The 16391-nt window shown below is 37.9% G+C and overlaps 1 protein-coding gene across 14 annotated transcripts in view; it reads right to left on the bottom strand.

Annotated features, from left to right (window-relative positions):
* Positions 1 to 16391, bottom strand: part of MPDZ (multiple PDZ domain crumbs cell polarity complex component) — a 98372-nt gene that overhangs the window by 41132 nt on the left and 40849 nt on the right. For 13 of the 14 annotated variants that reach the window (XM_065860195.2, XM_071802627.1, XM_071802629.1 and 10 more), the window contains exons 17-22: positions 13582 to 13791; positions 11882 to 11998; positions 9315 to 9473; positions 6061 to 6342; positions 5043 to 5166; positions 803 to 1001 (exon numbers count right to left, since the gene is read on the bottom strand). In XM_065860195.2, the coding sequence (XP_065716267.1) occupies positions 803 to 1001; positions 5043 to 5166; positions 6061 to 6342; positions 9315 to 9473; positions 11882 to 11998; positions 13582 to 13791 (1091 nt within the window). The remainder of the gene's footprint in view (positions 1 to 802; positions 1002 to 5042; positions 5167 to 6060; positions 6343 to 9314; positions 9474 to 11881; positions 11999 to 13581; positions 13792 to 16391) is intronic. The other variant, XM_071802628.1, reaches the window with a different exon arrangement.

The following is a 16391-nucleotide window of genomic DNA, read 5'->3' as shown; positions in this document are numbered from 1 at the left end:
GTAGAGCACCATCCACAAGCTTAGAACAACTTCATTTCTAGGTGGTGCATGTGGGCAAAGTTAACTCCATAACCACATCAGCCAGAAAGAGTTATACTTCAAGGTAAAGGTAAAATTATGTAAACTGAGTGAACTTGAGAAGAAGAAACTTTCTTATCAAGCAAGTAGACTTTCCAAAGCTTGTATTCACTACTGCAAGCTTAAAATAGTATTGTCAAGAGCAAATATGTATGCACGAGAGCAACAAGCTCCTTTGTATGTACTAATAAAAACTTGGAAGTGACTTCACAAAACAGACTATTTCTGCTGTTTGTCACAGATGTACCGAAAAATGTTTAAAGTATTACTTTTCTGCATTAACACCATGTGTCATACTTTCTGTCTGGCAGCCAAAACCATTACAAAGATCTCCATCAAATGAAATCACTGGCCACGACAGTACTCCTTCGAGAAACACAAACACCTTGAGGAAATTCTGACTTTCTTTAGAGGAGTCATAGTATGAATGCAAAACTCTGACTAATCCCATTCTTTCATTAAAACCAGGAAGGGCAGTAATGATGATGATTACTAATGATAGTAATAACTTTTCTAAGAACAACCAAAGCCTCTCACACAAGTGATTTTATCTTTCAAACCCAAGAAGCTGTAATCTGAAGGTGAATTATCCTCCTGAAGCTGTAAATTAAAAGTAAATTCATGTTGTAAAACCAGACAATTTTCATTTAGTACACTTGCATAAATAACCAGACTTTGATTATAAGCCTCTTCCTACCACAACTGATCATGTAGTTTTACCTACTTTATATCTGGTCCAATAAGTGAATGCCTCCTTAGCATAGCCCGGGCTTGTGCATTCGTTAAGTTAGTGGTTGATTCTTCATTAATGGACAGGATGCAGTCCCCCACACCAATTCGTCCATCACGACTAATTGAGCCTCCATGGATGATGCTGCGGACTATCATTCCTGAGCCATCCTTATTAGAACTTACTGTCATTCCTATAGTGGAAAATGCACAACACAGTTAATAATATCATTTGGGTCCCAGCTCTGAATGCCAAGGGAAAAAAAAATAACTTGGGGCATGGAATGTAAAAGCTAGCAAGTCAACCTGCCAATGCCAGTAAGTCTAAAGTGTTGTTCCTGTTCCTCCTGGCACTTCCTTCTTTCCAACAGGGGACAGCACTTACAAATCACATTATCGTTACCTTGTGTTACTTCACATACCAGGCTCAATATAAAAAAAACTAAGACAGTGGAAAATTTAAATAGAAAATAAAAAACGTAATGAAATTGCTTCTAAACCAGTCAAATTTACCACTCTTCTGAATGGTTCACTGAGTTTATACACCATATTTCGGTTTAGTTTATGATAGTTGTCTTTGGAAAAGAGGTGAAATGATTAAACAGTTGATTAGGTGCACAGGGCAAGTACAACCACACACTTATTTTCAACAGAAGGCCTGAATCAGGTCCCACTGAGACAGTGCCAGCCTTCCTGCTCCCATAGGGGGGCCATTCCTTAGTCCCAGAAGAGCATCCTGATTTCTGTCAGAGTCCGCGCACCAGTGATCGGTACAATCCACTATTTGAGTTATACCATAATCCCACCTCTGGCACAGCAGGACACTACTTCTCAATGTTTATACACACCACTTAACTCCTCTTTATTCTCACTAACGGAAAATGAGACAAAAGATGCTCTTCTCCATCCTCCCTCACAGGGAGCCTATAGGGACCTACTTGTGGACTCACATCTTTGTGATTGCTCTCACATGCATGAGTCGTCACTATTACTTTCAGGGCAGCTGGAGCTCACGAAATCAACCCTCTTGACAGTTTCACAAAAAGCTGTTCTTCACTAAGACAATGAAAAGGTAGCTGAAGGGCTGGCAACCTGCAGGTCTACGCAGTGGATTTCTACTATCTTAGTGCTGCCAAAGTCTTTTTTTTTTTAATGTCCTAACATGGAAGCTTTCCTTTACCAACAAGACAAAGCCACCGAAGTGAGAGCACCTTATAAAGGAACACCTATTGAAGAAGGAGGCAGTGAATATTCTAGTATTTGTTCTTCTGGCTTTGCATGTAAACATCAGGCTATCAAGCACCAGGAGTGTAGCTGTGTCTCTGCAAGCCATATGGTATTTTCCAGACTTCTAACCACTTATATATACAAACATGGCTACAGAACATAACAGACTGAACACTTTACTCTGTGACCTTAGACCCTGGCTGAACAGAGTTTAGAAGGCAGCTTTAAGCCCCAGGCTACCTACAGCAGGCAACCATAAAAACATCTGCCTATTTATCTCAGAGGAAAAAAAAAATACTGATAACTGTTTAAACAACAACGCTACTCTGGATATTTATTTGTGCTTTCTAGGATAATAAAAGTTTCTTAATAGTGATGGCTCTTCAAACCAGCTTGTAGTTGAGATTAACAAAGCTGGTATGAGAAGATGGCCCTGACTAGAAAGGAACTGCCCAATAAGCTCCTTAAGACATAGGAGAACATGTACCTCTCTATTTTGGTATGCAGAAATCAAGGTTTATCTTCTGGAAAGACTGAAAAACCCATCTTCATGATGGCACTTTATATTAAACTGATGAAAGAATACAGTGTTAACGTTGACTCGAGATTTATATTTACAATTTGCCAGGTAATTACATCAGCCGTGGTCAGGTGTCATTTAAACATGCTACTAGATACAGCAGAGGTAAACTGCTATAACCGAGCCTTTAGATAAGTGATGTTACAATGTTGAGCACATTACAGACGGTATTTACAGGTGCTGTACTGGGGTGGTTCCCCCAGTGTTTACACTCACATACTCCTTCCAACAACCATCTCTTGACAGATCTACTCACGCAGGTTACTCAGTCAGATCTGAATGTAAACACAACCCTGCAACAGAATACAGGCAGCATGCACAGAAAAGCAAACCTTCCAAGAAACAGCTGAAATGTGGCTTGAAATTCTGAACCTAATTTTGCTGCTTGGTTAAGCCAGCAACAACCAACAGTATTACTGAAGCTAGTGTAATATCACTTTAGAAGAACATAACCCCAGTTTCTATGCTGACATCCTCCTTTACAACAGATCTGCAAGGCTGATGTCACACTTGGAATAGCTACAGTTTCAGGCTAAAAATGCAAATGCCATTGTCAAGTGCCACATGTATCACACAGGACAAAGGCATTTCAGCTCTTATTGCACGTAAGTGGTCTGTCCCCTTACCTTTTAAAAATCACAATCAAAAGGTCAGAGCTCCAGCTGTGGCTGGATTTGAAGAGCTGTTGCAAGCTCTGGGTGACACCATTTAAAAGGAAAAAAGAAGTGCCAGTTCTCAACTGAAATAATTGATGCAGCTGCAGCTTTCAACATCATTCACAGCTCATGATTTAGCTCTTTTTGTAAAAATCAAAGTTAAAGCAGTGCACTCATGTGTGTAAATTGGTCACCATGCCCAGGCCAGAGCACACAGAGACTGGAAGCAAAAGACTACAGTCAAAAGCCAGGAGAAAGCATTATTCACATTCATACCATGTATACCTGAGAGGCCAGTCTTACTTTTCATGCACGTAATGTCTGTCAGTGTGCATCCTGACCCAAGTTTGTATTTTTATGCTTTATTATGCTTGACATGAAATTTGCTTTGTTCTTTGCACTTAAAATACTGATAGACATACATGAAAAACACTGCTCCGTTAAGAGGTTATTGCAAATAAAACTTTCTTAAAAAATCTAAATGCCTGGAACCGCACTGTGACCTGCAGTTTACATAGCCTGGCAATGAGGTCAATAAAGGCAGTAGTTACCCAGCTACTTCACACCAATGAAAGCCAAAACTTATACTCACATCAGCCTTGCCTACAGTTTTATATTGGAGAGGCCGATTTTAAACCAGATCAGCTCCTGATCCAGTTTGGATGCTGATTGTATCACAAAGCAGAAGGGGATATGGGGCAGACTGAGCATCCACCCATCAGATGGCAGTCTATTCCAGGTAGAATGAATTACAGCATCACAGCATCCCATCCACCTCTGCACAGGAAGGGAGTCCCAGGTGGTGATGGTTTATGAACAAGAGGCCCATGGGCTCCCTTTGGGGTGTTTTCTGTGGAGAACCCATCACAAAGCATTTGTGGAATCACCACAAACAGCCAGCACCCACACGAACTCCTGACCTACCAACAACAAGTCTTCAATGACAAGCAGTTGGCCAGAAGAAACAGCAACAGGAATCTAAACTGAAGCAAATGAACACACTGGCCAGGAACGGGAGAGGAGCGTCACTGACTCCCACCACAAATCCTTCCTTGTGCGGGCTCTGGGAAAATGCCTGGGAGGATGTTATTCCTGTGTTCCCTCTCACACTGCCCAAGACCACACCAGAAACCATGACAGGACAGCAAAAAACACTTCCATCTGTTGTGCCTGTTCAATCCAAAATGTGTCTCTAGTCAGTATGCTCAGGAAGTTGCAGATTGCAGATAACTACAATTCTCGACAAGATTATAATATCATTGAGCTAAAAATATTACCCATTAAATGCATCTATGATCTGATTTTCAGAAACACTAAGGCATTTAAGACACAAGTACAAATATGTAGGAAGAAAGTGAACAGCTTGTTTACACACTTTAGAGCATCCTCAAAAATCATTATCGTTTTGTGTTCTTACATATATTTCAAAGTCTAGTCTGCAGCTCTTTGACCAAAGTGTTCTCCTACAGCATTCCTTGGCTATATCTCGGCTTTCCCCTATATTATATAAATGTGCAGACATTAAAAACCAACATATTAAAATTGCTAACATTTAGGAATGACTAAACTCTCACAGGAAAAAAAAATTCTTAGTGAGACTGGACACTTTACTTTGATGTTCATGGTAAACAGGGTAAGAGCAGAAAATGAATATCCTGTGCTTTCCTCACCAAAAGTAAAATCTTTAGCCTTTACTAGTAAAACAGGGAACATATGAGAAAAAGAGAAAGTCGTATATCTGAAGAGGTTACAAAAAATGTTAGCTAGCTTACCTAGACTTGAATTGCCTTTTGCAATTGTGATAGTTTTCTCACACATGTTTTTGACTGAATTTGGGGTTGTAGAACTTCCTTCTGAAGCTACTGGCCATCTCTTTTCCATTAAAAGCACTTGATCCTAACACAAAGGAAAAATGACATCAGTTCAGAATAGTGAGATAAAAACAGAATTGGACATACTGATCTCAACCCATTTTACCTTATACAAAAGCTGGGCATGTAGTTAACATAGACTCCTTACAAGACACTGGAGAAGTCAGTCCATCAAAGATCAAACATGGGGTTTCTATTTTCATTCAGGTAATACAGCAAATCTACCACAAAGTATGCTTTTAATTTAGGGACCTCAGTAACACCCTTAAAATTAGTGGGATGAATTCAAGGGCACTCAGACTTTTTCACCACAGATGTCTGACAATCTGCCAGTGCTAAAGAAACACATCTTGTAAGACATTGCAACTCTTTTAAGAATTTCCTAATAAATCACTGAGTGGACAAAAAAAGAAATACATGTCACAGTCACTGTCATATAAAGGAACATTATGTTTGCATGCTGTGTCATCACAGGCCAGTTTGTGAGCTGAACTACACAGACCTGTGCAAACATCAGGATGCAAGGACTGCACAGCACTATCCCTGGGCTTCTCAGGTTTGGTTTCCAGCTGTGCACCTCCTCGCTCTGCAGAGGTTAACAGGGGATAAGAAATGTCGCCTGGCCTGCCCAGTGGGTACACTGTGGTCCAGCAGTATCAAGTGCTGTGAAGCATAAACAGACTTTTATATACCCCTGTATGACCAGTCTCTGTGACTTTACTGTCTTCACACCATACATTATCTACTGCTTTGGATAGGCCTAAATCTGTAAGTTTTAGTGCAAGCTACCATATCTGATGGACATTTATAATCAAACAACCATACATGGCTGTTGGCCAGTGTAGATTTCTGTAGACAATTCTGTGGTTTAATACAGCTTTGCCACGAGTTTAATTATAAATTAAGTAAAAATCTTTACTTTTCCAGTGGGATCAAACTGCATGGTAGTAGCAAGGCTTGTATTTAGTGCAATTTCTGCTGTTGTCTGAGATGCAGTCCATGTTGCTGTGTTTTCACTTTCATTTTCATTGATATCCGAAACATTCGGAGGCAGAAGATCCTTTTTAGTAAAACCATTTGTGGTTTCTAGGCTATTGCCCACTACAGACTTCTGTTCTCTCTGATTCAGATCCATGTTGTACAGATTCTTGTCAGATGCAAAGAAATCAGTTGCAGCATTTGAACATTCCTCTTCAACAGACTGTCAAACACAGGAGACAATGAACAATCAACACTCTTTTGCGGTGTAATTTAAAAGTACATTCCATGCTAAAATATTAAATTAATCTCACTGAATTTAAACATATTTGTTGTAACATCAGTGTCTTCAACAGATCATTACAGGCATTTTACTGTAAAATTTATTTGGTTCCTCAGGCAATTTCTTCGGTTTTAAAATACCAGAAATCAATGAAAATAAGGTTACTGCTGAAGGCCAAGTTCTAATTTGGTACTCATCAATAAATCCCCAGTAATTTCAGCAAAGTAATGTCCAGTCACACATTCTCAACAGTCCCAGCAAGTTACTAATATTAAAGCATCCAGTTGTCTATCTTAGGTAGAAGAATTTTGCAAGACCAAGGTCTTTACTTTCAAAACACTTCGCAAGCAAAGGGCAATTTCAAGCAGCTCAGACAATAAGCATACAATCTAATTTTTAGGGAATAGAAAACTTCCCTAACACTAATCATCCATTTAACTGAGTAGAAACATATTTAAATATCCCTTCTAGATGAAGAGGCAAAAGCAAAAACTCAAGTGATATCTCAACAAAAAATTAATATGTAGATTTTGAACTGTGATAACAGTGAAATACAAAGATGCAGTTACAGAAGCTTAGCAGTTGGTACTTACTGGAAATGTATTGATTATGGCTGCAGTATTGGCATTAAGTTCTCTACACAAAATTTGTTCTTTCAACATTTGAAGTTCCTGTGATTTTAATAATCACAGTCATCTGAAAAAAAAACCTTAAAACATTCTCTAGCTGAGCTTTCATAATAACTATTTTTTTTTAAAATGTAGGCCTTTAGATATTAGAAAAATAGATCAAGGACTTAAGAGGTTTGATTTAGAGGCTCTATATCAATATTAAGGATTTTTCTCTGCTATGCAGTGAGTATAGTCACAAGAATTGTATCTCTAGCTGTATTAGCTGTTATCCACTGGTCCTACTAATTCTACTCTGTATCCAAAAACTGGGGAAAACATATTTCCCAGGATTTTGAGATATTTTGCAATATTTTTTGTCAAGGGCCTTAGAATTAGTCTTTCTCATCTTTCATGAAGTGCATACATGCTTGCTCTGTCCCAGACAATCAGCAAAAAACATTCACCTGTAAATAACTGGTTTAAGTAACATCTGAGAACACAACTGAGCAAAGCCTATATACAACTAATCTGTATGATGCAATCAACAAAATAATTTCCAACGTTTTGGAGAACAGAACACTACGACTACAATTCATTTGTCTTATTTCACTGGCTTTCAAAGTAAGCTATCTACTTTTAAGTCTTTTTTGTATCCATTTCAAAATCAGTGAAAACAAGACCAAGGTCGTTCTCAAGATTTATTCTATACGCCACATATACGTATTAGAGTTGACATATATGCCCATTTTTATTTTTGTTTCACTTGAAAAAAAAAAAAATGCCAATGCAGTAATATTTGAAGACAAAATATTTCAGGAATTTGTAACTAGAGCAACATGCAGCCTCATTAGTGCATTTGCATTACTCTGACTTTAAGTATTCTTTTTCATAACCTGTTTTCAAAGTGACACCAAAGGCATTCAGAACCTGTCAAATGCCCTGCAGTAAGAAATAGCTTTAATATCCTTCCATTTCTCATAATATCTAATAGCACTTTTCTAAACTTCACTGCATTTCACTTTCTTCAGAAGTCTTATTTTATGAGCAGATATTCTTGCTATGGTTACTTTGTTGAGTAACTTGTAACTGCCAAGCATAAAATGTTACTTGATGAGAACTTTGTATTCACTTCATACTGGTGTACAGAGGAACACTGAAAAGCCAGGACCATACTCTTCTAAAAAAAAAAAACATGTAAACCAAAACCTGCTTTAAGTCAAGACTGAAAATAACTTGAGACTTCCTAGAGCATCAACGTGATATATAATGTAATCCAGCCTCTATCTCATAAAATGCTTCTCAGCATGCAAAATGCATAATCCGTTTAGGTAACAATTATAGAGTTAAACAATGCAATCTGTCCCACTGGCACAGCAGAGATGTCCTTTTCTGTGGATTAAGAGAAACCATTAGAAGATTAATTTAGCTTCCCAACCAGTGCCTCATAAGGGCTGAACATATTCCAGAACGGATAAAGGGAGTTACTGCAGCTCAGGTGTGCAGGAAAAGCCAGCAGCTACTCTATTCAAGATCACAGACTGTAAACCCTGGAATAAATCCCTACAACATTGCTTTCAAAGAGGACTGCTAAGAGAAATTACTTGGAAGATTCTGGATTACTGAAATAAATTTATAGTTTGCCAAGAAAAAGGAGCATGAAAAACCACGGAGAGAAACAAAGCACTAATTCTGATACAATCAAGTCAGTATGGGTATGTGACCAGCAAGAAAGAAGATATTGATCTCTGTAATACTCTTAAGTAACTTAATTTATTGACTTTAAATAGAAATTACTAGTAATCAGAGGTCTGATATATACAGATTTACATGTAATTTTAGTATTATTATGGACATTTAATTCAAGAATACAGAAAATGTACTAGCAAACATACTATGAAGCATACAAGCAAAGCTCAGCATTAAAACTTACTCTTGCTTTTCATATCTAAAATACCATAGAATAATGCAGTTCTTTTGTGTTACCACTCTTCACTATTCTCTGAAGTAATAATAATTAAATTTTTATAACAGATTGCTTACCACAGCTGTAACACTACAAACATCTCGCCATACTTTATATAGCTACACAAAACACAAATCCAAGCTATCAACTTTCTAGCAGCCTCTCTCTTCAACACAGATGCCTGAAAGACAGCAGCATTACCTTAAACAAAGCCACACTTTAATCTGGTAAGAAACAGTGCAGCTTGAACCAGGATGACATAAAACATTTATATCTAATAATACAGCTTTTCCACACAATAATCAGTTTGTCATCAATAAAACCATCCTCCTTTTTACCTTGGGAGTTGGGAATGGAGAAGAGAAGCTGCAGCTGAGGTCACTGCTACAGGCACTGCCATGCAGAGCTATCGTTGAAGCCTCGAAGGCGTCACTCTCTACAGAATACTGAGATTCAAATGTGGGCTCATCCGCTAGATCTGCCTCGCCCGAGTCCACCTAATAACAAAAGCAATTCAATCAGCCAGGCTGTTACCTTCACAGCACATAAGCCTCAAACACATGCACCTCAGTTGCTACTGACTGACACTTCCCTTTTCTTTCTGCCCCCCCTCCATGTTTTACGTTGTAGTTATATTAGCACACAACAGTAAGAAACGTTTCTACTTCCAGTTACAGTTCTTGTTACTACATCTTCAGAGGTTGCAAAGACTATCTGAAGTAAAGTGAGAGTTTCAAGTGGAATGAGTTGCAGGGCTGAGGCAGGCTGATGCCTGTTAACAGAAGTATGAAGTGCTGGGACAATTCTGCTATACTCCTCGGCATGAAAATTTTGCTTCGATTAGGGCTTTTTTTTTTTTTTACCTCTTAATTTTCTCTTACAAGAATTAGCACTTAAAAAGTAATGAGCTTCACTTAGTGCTACCTATCAGGAATGTTACCTCCATACAACTTCATAGGTTTAATTGTTTTTAAAAGGGTACAACAAATGATCTTCTGGAAGCTGCAATGCTTTCCAACACATTTAAAAGAAACATTTATGACATGATTTTTTTAAGATTTCCAAAATATTTTACATTTGACAACAGGATTAATAAGGACAATTCTGCCATCTTACATGAGAAAATTATAAAAGAGTTCCAGACATGGACATGGGGAGTCTTTTTTGCCTGTTTTGTAAATGGAATACAATTTATTTCAAGACGTCTCATATACTTTCAAATACTAGAATAAAATTAAGTTCTAAAAGACTTAATTTATGATGCTTCACATACTAGATTTTGATTATAATTTCATCTTACTTAGCAGAACTCAAAAAGGCAGTGTATGCTTAAAAAAATTATCAGTGAGTTCAGAGCCAAGACCATACCCTAAACCTGTATGATGTGCACCCATCTGCAGAGATGGGATCTAAGTGCTGGTTTTCAGCCTCTGTGGTTAATCATACTATGAATTCATTATGCTCGATTCACAACAGATTCAAACCGCCTCTTTGGTGTAACTTACTCTCAGCCTATCTAGAAAGTGCAAACTAGCGTTAATGAAGCTATGCCCTAAAAAATAGGATTGTGAAAAACAGGGACAGACTTGTAAAATATGAGTGCAGATTTATCTATGAAATACAGTATCTTATGAGTGCACTATGCAAACACATCTTCAACTGGGTGATTGCACATTCAATTTCATATTTTGCACATTTAATTAGACAGAGCTGACAATTTAAGCATATTATTATCTGCCACATATTTTCATTGTTCTTTGACAATTCAACTTTTATTGTATGAATCACAGACAGAAGTCAAATTTCTAAATATTTAAATTTTAATATGATCTTTTCAACACATCTTTAATTAAAGGATGTTTATAGTATCTAACCTGTCTTCTTCATACTTCTTGTCAACGAATAGAATAAGGTAAATCCTATTATCTAACTACTATAGCAAGGTAGTCAATAACAAACTGCAGAAGAAAAAACAGGCAGTCATGTTTCAAGGTAAGTTACTAAAATCAGCTTGGCATTCGCAAATGTGAAAAAAACAAACATATTGGAATCAGTAATTCAGAGATTTTTGCCTTGGAAGAACTCCTTTCAGGTTTTGTTTCATCTTCTTCTTTTTTCTAATGAATTAAGTTCTGATGTTTAGTAGAAACTGCTTCGCTACTCATGACCCCAGAAAATGAAGATGACACGCTCAGAATATATTTATATTGTTTTTGTTTAGGTTTTTCTGTTTGATTGTTATTGCTGTTTGTTTGTTTTTGTAGAGTTCTATTTCTTTTGTATTTTTTATCTGAGTTCTTACTGGTAACTTCTGGGCTATGTAAGGCACTGAATGCTCAGGTAAGCCACATTATGTGTAGAAGTGAACACTTTCGACCTTGCAAATCTCATAATCACTGATTGATGCTGAAGTCTAAAGAATACTACCAGGAGGAAGCATTGGCAGCTTTTGAAGACAGACACCATTCCTTTTAAAACTGGCTTGCATGCAAAATGAGAGTTCTAAAAACTTTTTAAGGTAGAGAAGTAATGTGTCATGAGATATAGACAAAGAGATTTATTTACAAAATAAGTACATGAACATTTCTCTACACGAGGTGAGATTTTCAAAGGGATACTCAGTGCATGCAAAGAGAAGTGGGTAGCCATTCACTTTTGAAAATCTCAGAAAAATACTTCATTTTTTTCCAGCAACTAACATATCATAGGCCAGATTCACAGCACATGCAAATAGCCAAAATCTCCAGATGCCAGCTTCTACCATGTGAAGACCCATCGCAACTATGGTGGATGAGTACTGTGGTGATAGTAAACACTAAAAAATAAGCATGAACAGTGACAAAGCAACCCCTTTCATTACAAAATGCAAAGACTTAGGAAATCTTTGGTAAGTTGGGCCACTAACCAGAGCCAGCTCAGCATGGAAGAGGGCTGCATCAGCTGGCCCCTCCTCCTCAAGTGACTGGGAAGTGTAGAAAAAGCAATCTTCCTTAGCAGAGACATAGCCCTCCTCTGGTGAAAGCTGCAGAAAGAATGAAGCTCTGAGTTGGATGAGTGGCCAGGACACAGGGTGTGCAGAGCACGTTACGTGTCAGGGTTTAGAGAGGCAAACGAATTCTGAATGCAGCAAAGAGTTCATTTCAATCACAGTTACAGTGTTGGGCAGGTAAAGTGACAATTTTTTTTTTAATTAACTGAATTGATTCAGCTTCACCTCCCGTTTTTTTATCTCCAAGTAACGGAAAAGGCCTATCCAGCTAAACCAGAGTCCAAAGCTTAGTCTGAATTCATTTTCAATTTCTGCTCTTATTAAACATATACTAAAAGTGCTATCAGAGTTGCCATCATGGAAAGAGCCTGACAGCAGAGGTCTTTACAACCTTGCTAGCACAAAGTAATCTTGTTAGCAGGCAGGAAGACTGCATCCACTGTCTGTGTTTTTAGATTGTATCTGCCAGGTGAAGAGCCTCAACAGGACAAAACATCATTCCGACTAAAAACCAGTAGCCTTTCCCAACATAATTTGATGCTAGATGTATTTCTCTAGTACTACAAAGAAGCCAGTGACTATCCACAATGTTTAATTAGTTGTCAGGCATAATACATGAAATACTGAAGTGTAAATACTGAATGTTTACAAAATACTAGGAAGAGCAATGAAAGCCCCATGCATTTTCTCTTTTTAGAGTGACATCTTAAGTATGAAAATGTCAATTTGTAAGACATTTTAGTGTGTAACAGTTTCCACTACAAAAAAATGAATTTAACAAAGCAAGTTTAAAAAGTTCCCTTTTATTAAACATCAGCCATTCCCACCCACTCTCTCCACATGGATCCACTAGGAACGAAAATTTGATATCTGCATCCACAAAGATTAGAAGATCATAATTTCATGAAAAGCAAAAATTAACCCCAAAGACTGCATTTGGGCTCATAGTGAAAAGTATATTTTTTGTATGTATAAACTGATGCTATTCTACTGATTTGGATTTAACACACCAGAGACACTAATCCATTAGCATCCTTACTGTAACACAGTATATCAGTAACCCTAGGTCTCCTTCAACTTCATTCTTCTAATTGCTACAGACTACCTTCTAAATCAAGCCTGAAATAATCTATGGCTGTACCAAAATAAGCAGTCTGAGATATATGAACTGAAGACTACTCACCATTCTTTAAAGTGCACAGTCTAAAAACAAAAACTGTGTATGTACTATACCTTGCAAAGCAAAGGCACAGGCAAATTCCAGGCAAATCACAAAAAACTGACATCATCATCTCATACATTCAGAGATTCTTGTAAAGTGCACAAAAGTATGCCTGGCAACTTGCAGCCCTGAAAGATTGTGCTGGTTGCAAGATGCTTCGCTGTTTTCTCAGCTGCAAGACAGGTATGCCAGGTCCTGCAATCACTACACCAGCCATATACTACACAGGCCACTCCTACATGCAAGGAGATACGGGACAGTTTAAAAACAGTTTCTGGATGTTTCAAGTCACCCAGCAGCACCCCAATGCAAACAAAGTGTATGCAGCAGTCACGATCATCATGTACCAGCTTAACTGACATGAAAAGTACCCATCAAACTCCCAAATCCTTACAGGCAGTGGTTTGGCAACTCCTATTTTAACTGTTCCTGCTGGGGCTCCTTTCAGTGCTTGTACTGCTTCCTCCAGGCTGCCATTCTCCAGGTTGATATCATTGACAAACATAAGCCGATCCCCAGGAAGAAGTCTGCCATCTTGCTCAGCCACTCCCCCAGGAACTAAGGAGCGAATCACAATTACGGTGTTTGCTGGATTAACAGGATCCTAATTAAATAAAAGGAAGAAAAATATTTCATTTTATTTACTTTCTTATGTTTTGAGAGGCTAATTTTTATGCAGAGTTGGGTTACTGAAAAAGTTGGAGCTCTGCCCCAGCAGAATTCTCATCAGGATCATACCCTCCTGTCCACACGGCCCATATATTTAGACTTCCACCTATTTTTTAATTCTTAAATGTGAAAATTATTACTCCTTTCTAGGTGATGTCCCATCACATATCTTCAAAATAAAATACTGCTAAATTGCAGAGTGCTGTTCTTACTGTAATGAGTAATTACACACCAGAAATTCAAACACTTCCTACTGCGATGACAGCGTTGCAGACTTCATCCTCCCTTACACTCTGTGGTTTAAGAATACAGCTGGGCAGTGCAGCCTGGGGCAAAGCTAACATGTGCACTTCTGGTGGAACAAAGGGTTTATTTTCAACAACTCTCTTGTACTTCATGGCACCAGATCTTGCTCAGCTGAGAAAGCACTTCTTAAGAGGCAAGTCCTTGTTCATGCCTAATTAAACACTTCCACTTTACGGGAGACAGGAACATACCAATACAGCACTCTAATCAACAACACACAACTAAGTGCTGTTTGCTTTTAAAAAAGAAAACTGAGTAGAAGTCACCATCCTTCAAAACACTGATTTTTATAAAAAATGATAGCATCAAATACTACAAAATACAAAACCAGGAACATATGACTCTGTTATAACAATTATTATAGGTGCACACATTTGCCTGATTCTTATAGAATTGCATTTCCAAGGAACATTATTACATGTCAACGTTTCCAACAGATGGCAATTCACTTGCACAGAAGAAAGTCAATAAATGTAATAATGTATGAGCTTGACTGATAGCAAAAGGAATAGAAAAGCAAACATCTACAAACCGGCATGCAACTGTAACAACTTTCTATGCCAAGATGTGCATCTGGAAAGATGAACAATGTCAAGGCAGCACCTAAAACCACAGGACTTGGAGACTGATGAAGGAGAGATGTTGAGGAAGGGAGAGAGGGAAGGACACTAAGAGCCTTAATACTCCATGGCAGTTAACACAGTAAAAAGAGCAATAAAACACATCACGAGTGGAAATATAACTGGCATTGCCAGAGAAAGAACTTAAGTCTGAACACTGACGTCTTCCTCACTATTTTAACAAGTATTTACACTGTCACTTTAAATTATACTGCACAACACATTTTTTTTAAAAAATCATGTCTTTAGTGTATGCTATAGTCTTCCCTGGGTGTAAGAAATTATGTAGATTTTCCTACAGGTTTGCCACTATATAAAACATGAGGAATGTATTAGTAGAAATATAATTGCTCTTAACTTTAGTCACCTTTCATTGAAAATTAAATAGAAAGATACAGGTCACTGTAAACTTATTGTTCACAGTCTTAGACAAAAGCAGAAACTTCAGTGGCAAAACGAAACATTTCAACACATCTCAAAGCAGACAGCATAGGACAAATCACAAATATAACATCAAAAAAATGTAATTTTCAGAAAGCTGACTACAGCTATAGTGTAATGAAACTCACATTTGGAAAACATATGAAACAAATTAAGGTATTTCCCATAACTTTTTAGCATTATTACCCATAAAAAAAATAAAGTAACTAACCACACAAGCAACCACCATTTGTGTCAATGCTTCAGAAGAGGCTGAAGCAAAAATATGCTTTACTTGGTGCTGACATGGACTCCAAATACTCAGGCTTGGCCATGGTGTTTCACTGCAGAGCATCATGAGTAAGTAATCACCATTTCATAAAACACATATTTGACTATGCCTTCACCCTTCAGATTATTAAACTACACTGCTCCCAATCTGTACCAGTGCGCAAATGCAAAATACTACTGAGGTACAAACTAATTCTAAGCAGTGCCCTGTGGGCATAATTTCCACGTGGAAGTAACTTCCAGATACATATGCATAAATTCTTAGGGACAAGATCCAGCAGGGACGTGGGAGGAGACTGGGTCCTGCAGCACCACCAAAGAGCTGGGCAAAAGCCTATGCTGATCACAGGAAGAAATTACTTGACTTTGAACAGATTAAAAATTACCCACTGTGACAAGTGGAAACAGGAAGAGCATTTATTCTGGGACCCCTATCAAGTGCAGGCAGGAGACAGGCAACGAACTGTTCATCAGGACACACCAAGAATCACAATTTGAGATACTGAGGAATTCTGAAGTCTAACACAAAATGAATGGAGGTTAGGGCACATCCTGGACAGACAGCAGCTAAGCAAGCGATTTCAGAATTGCAGTTCTGGATTTTAGTAAATCCTGCTTTAAGAACCTAAGTCCTTTATTGGATCCTGCCCTAAGTACCTCACTGCAGGTGCAAAACACATGGTTAAATGCCTGAATATTCATTGCCCCAGAGGCACTAGCAGATGAGCTCTCTGAAGACTTTAGTATATTATGGATTACCTGTTTTTATGGATCAGTATTACCATTACCCTTAGAACCTGTAGCCTTATTACAGGAAGAGGAATAAGTAATATAGTGACCAGCAGTGAGATCCATTTAGCTTTACTGTATTGCTTGGTTTCCATTAACATTTACCCTT

This window comes from Patagioenas fasciata, chromosome Z (genome assembly GCF_037038585.1).
Source record: "Patagioenas fasciata isolate bPatFas1 chromosome Z, bPatFas1.hap1, whole genome shotgun sequence".
Classification (NCBI taxonomy): Eukaryota; Metazoa; Chordata; class Aves; order Columbiformes; family Columbidae; genus Patagioenas; species Patagioenas fasciata.
This window is presented reverse-complemented; position numbering and strand designations above follow the sequence as displayed.